We start from the raw sequence: 4310 nt of genomic DNA, 5'->3' as shown, positions 1-4310 counted from the left end.
TTTTTTATAATAAGGATATTGTAGTCATTTTTTATAATTAATTTAGTTAATTTAGTTCGGTTTAAGATTTGATTCACTATTTTTTTATCAAATTAATTTGTCTAATTTGATAAAAATAACACGATTTAATTAATTATATATGTTAAATTTTAATTACTAAAAAATATCTTTAAAAAAATATTTTAAACGTCTTTATTCAAGTGGTTTCAAAATTAAAAAGATAAAATTTGATAATAATGTACTAATTTTAAAGACTACTACTAGTAATAATTTTGAAAAACCGTAAACTGAACCGAAGCTGATTGTCAAAAGTCAAAACCCTGTTCAGCTGAGCTGAGCTCAGTGTAAACTGCCCAAACACATTTTCCAGTTGATAGAAAGCATGACGATGCGGCGGATCATCCTCTTCTCCAGCTCCAACCGCCGCCAACAGCCACCACGCAAACAGTACAACAACCTCAACCACCTCAGAACCCTATTCGAAGGCACCTTCAAGGCCGTCCGCGACCGTGGCCTCGACCACGCCGTCGAGAGAGAGAAGCACCTGAAGCCACTCATCAGCCTCAAGAATCTCATCAAACGCGAACCCTCCAAATCCCTTCCCATCTCCATCATTACCCAAAACAAAGAATCCCTTCAATTGCCATTTCGCCCCATCGAATTCACCCGAAAATACCCCTCCGCCTTCCACGAATTCCTCCCCGTCGCCGCCGCCCTCAATGCCCCGCACATCCGCCTCACCCCGCAGGCCCTCTCGATCGATTCCGACGAGCAGCTCCTGTACCAAAGCGACGGTTACAAGGAACAGATCGCCAACCGCCTCTTGAAGCTCTTGATGATCTCCAGAATCCATAAGATCCCTCTCTCAATCATCGAACACCTCAAATGGGACCTCGGTCTTCCTCACGATTATCTTCACGGCATTATTCCTGAGTTCCCTGATTACTTCCGTGTCGTCCATGAAAAATCCCGTGCATTTCGAAATGATGATGACAGGTATTGATCGTAACTAACTTGTAACTAACCAATGCTTACTGCCTCTCTGTCTAACGGCTTTATTCAATGACAGGGTTTTGGAGCTGGTTTGTTGGAGCAATGAATTGGCAGTTTCGGTTATGGAGAAGAAGAATAAGAAGAAAGGGAGTGATTTTGAGTTCCCGGTGCAGTTTTCGACTGGGTTTGAGATGGATAGGAGTTATCAGAGGTGGTTGAGTCAATGGCAGAAGCTGCCTTATGTCTCTCCTTATGAGAATGCAGCTCATCTATCAGCTTCTAGCGACGAATCCGATAGATGGGTCGTTGGTGTTTTGCATGAGATTCTTCATGTTTTGGTTCCTAAGAAGACTGAGAAGGACAATCTTTTGATCCTTGGAGACTGGTTGGGTTTGAGGTCGAGGTTTAAGAGGGCGCTGCTTCAGCATCCTGGTATTTTCTATCTGTCCAGTAAAATTGGTACTCAAATAGTGGTTTTGAGGGAAGGTTACAAAAGGGGATCGTTGGCCGAACGCCACCCATTTATGGATTTGAGGAGCCAGTATATTCACCTTATGAACACTACTATTAAGGAAGATGGGAAAGATGTTAAGGTAGTGCTAGCCAAAATCAACCAGGACGAGTCGAATGACAAGGACCTTGAAGAGGGTAGAGCAGGAGAGGATGACAGGGAGATCAAAGGGGACAGGGATGAGTCGTCTGAAGTTGAAGCTGAGGATGCTAATGAGGATGCCTTTGAGGGCGAGGATGATTCTGAGGATGACGATGAAGAACAGCCTCGAAAAGTTAACTTTAAAACTGCACAGAGTAGTTGGGGCAGAGTAGTAGGGCGAGTGAAGCCTATGAGAGATTCTAAGAGAGAAAGATCAGCTGGGAGGTCAACTCAGAAATTTAGGGAGAGAAATCAATCAGAAGCTTCTAGAAGATTACAAATAAGAGGTCGAAATAAAGATGTTGAGAGCTCTGTACAGCGATCAAGATCTTCTAAGAGCAGAGGGAAGGTTATTACCTAGGAAGAACAACCCTGCTTAGTGAAGATTGATCTTAGTGAAGATTCAATCTGTTTCTAGCAACTAGCGAATTGCAGGTAGCTTTTGCCTACCCCTGTACCTTGATCCGTCCCTGTTATAAGTTTTCAAGATTCAAAGTTCTAATATCTTATTGTTTTGTATGCTTATATATGGAATGTATCGAGTTTGGCTTCGGTGGATGCTTGTTGTGCCCTTGGTCCTTGAATTAACTGTTTCTGGCTAGCTTTAGTGGTTTTGGTTCTAGGTACTAGTTGCAGCACTTGTTTGATCTATATAGTTTGAAGGTTATAGATGCTCTCTCTCATGTTGATAGCATATTGCATATTTAAACAAGTGGTAAAAGGAGTATATTTATGGGTTAAAAATGTGGGAAAATAGAGTTTTTTTTTTTTCAGATAAGAAAAAGTAATTGTTGGTAAAAATGATTCAAAGTCCTTGTATTGGAAGTAACTTTTGCTAAAATGTCCATTCTTGTAAGGAAACTTGCTCTGCCGGTGCCGGAGAGTGGAGATTCTATTACTTGGAATTTGCATCCAATTCTTGCTGATAACATTTTTTTTCTAGTTCAATGTCTTACTTAGGGAAATCAGGTGATGTATTACATAGATGACATGACACTGGATGTGGTTTGCTGTAATCGTGCTATCAAATTTCAAATGTAATGTTCCTGAACACTATCAATGTCGCAAGTGTAGTTGTCCAACCCAAGAAGAAATAAAGCCCAAACGTTTGCATCGGTTTGGGCTGTGATCTGAACCATGCCCAACCATGACTTAAAAAAAAAAACCATGCCCAAGATGACTTATCTTGTCAGAGGATAGAGTTTCTAATTTCATATGGTTCAGGCCCCAAAACGCGTCTCATTGTGCAAAAAGATGTTGACCAATTAAAAAAGAAATTAAATGAACAAAGTTGGATTAGTCTAGTGATTAACTCGTTAGTCAGCTTAAGTAAGATTCGAGAATTCGAATTCTGCCTTGTACATACAGGCTATAGCAATCCGTTGATACAGGCTATAGTAATCCATTGGCCAACGGTTGCCAACGGCAAATCCTTTATATCGTGAAAACTATAAAAAGAAAAGAAGTGAATATATGCAGTATGCTTGATACTTACTATTTGTAAAATAAAATTTAAAATGCTTATTAGAAGTAACTTTATATAGTGAGAAAAGAGTCACTTGTTATTACTACCCTTCAATTCTAAGCTTACTAGATAGAAGTTATTACCAAGTTAATTTTCATGGTGGAGATGTGAAGATTTTGGGGTGAAAATTTCCAATGAAGAAATAGTTCATACTTCATATAAATGAGTTCAAGGTTGAATTCATTGATAGAACCTGTTGTATTAGGGGGATTTTGCCCTGCCTAAATGCATTGTACTTGGTATCTCCTTGATCTTGTGGAGTTAGTTTCCCTTAACATAATGACATGCGCATGAATATAGCTAGTCATATTCCACCAACATCATCATCAATAGGTTTCAGAATAGTAATGTCCATTTATAATGTTCCTTCTGTTGAATAATGCTCTTAGGAAGAGTAAATTTGAGCAATTACTCCTTTTATAAAAAGTCAGAATTTCAAAAGACCCGAATTGTGAAAAGTTTAGAGCATAACAACCGAATAAATAATAATTAAAAAAAAAAGTAAGCACCTATAATGATCTATATGATTATCACACTTGAATAACTTCCAACAAAGACACTCATACAATAAAATAGAAGTATAGAACCTAACTCAAATGCTTTTTTCATACATTACCATAAAAGTTGTATTTTAATTTTCAATATTCAACACCTTGCAATTTTAAGCAAAGATATGCTGTAACTATAAAATCTAGATGATGATTGAAGAGTGAGGAAATCTCCACCTGATTTGTTCTGAACCAAAAGGTGAGAACCCACCAAAAACCAGTAACACTAAGCTTGTTTTCTTTCTAAAGTGGTTTCATCAGAGGGCAACTTATAAGAAAATGACCCTTCAATTTGTCGTGTTGTATATCAAGCCTTCATTATTCCTTGGTACACATGGCTATTTTTTCCATATTGGTGCATTTTGATAATGATTGCATAAAATTAAAGATGGTTCATTCACTAGTGCAGTGCTGCGCACTAACTAATTAAAAGAGCATCCTAATCGAATCAGATATTACAAGATCATTCACTTAACACACCATATATTATGTGCTATCTATATCCCCTATAATCTTATATTTTCTTCCTCTTTTACACTATCACTAGTTCATTTTATTTGCATAGATCACTAATTCACTACACAACAAGCTA

The 4310-nt window shown here is 38.0% G+C and overlaps 1 protein-coding gene across 1 annotated transcript in view; it reads left to right on the top strand.

The window, feature by feature from the left end:
- The window catches only part of LOC107645011 (protein ROOT PRIMORDIUM DEFECTIVE 1), a 20503-nt gene continuing 16469 nt past the window's right edge, over positions 277 to 4310 (top strand). Inside the window, exons 1-2 of the mRNA XM_016349010.2 lie at positions 277 to 996; positions 1070 to 2020. Of these exons, the coding sequence (XP_016204496.1) occupies positions 383 to 996; positions 1070 to 2006 (1551 nt within the window). The 5' untranslated portion in view covers positions 277 to 382 and the 3' untranslated portion in view covers positions 2007 to 2020. The remainder of the gene's footprint in view (positions 997 to 1069; positions 2021 to 4310) is intronic.

The sequence above is a fragment of the Arachis ipaensis genome, chromosome B05 (assembly GCF_000816755.2).
Source record: "Arachis ipaensis cultivar K30076 chromosome B05, Araip1.1, whole genome shotgun sequence".
Lineage (NCBI taxonomy): Eukaryota > Viridiplantae > Streptophyta > Magnoliopsida > Fabales > Fabaceae > Arachis > Arachis ipaensis.
Note: the sequence above shows the minus strand (reverse complement) of the source record. Positions and strands in the feature narration are given on the sequence as shown.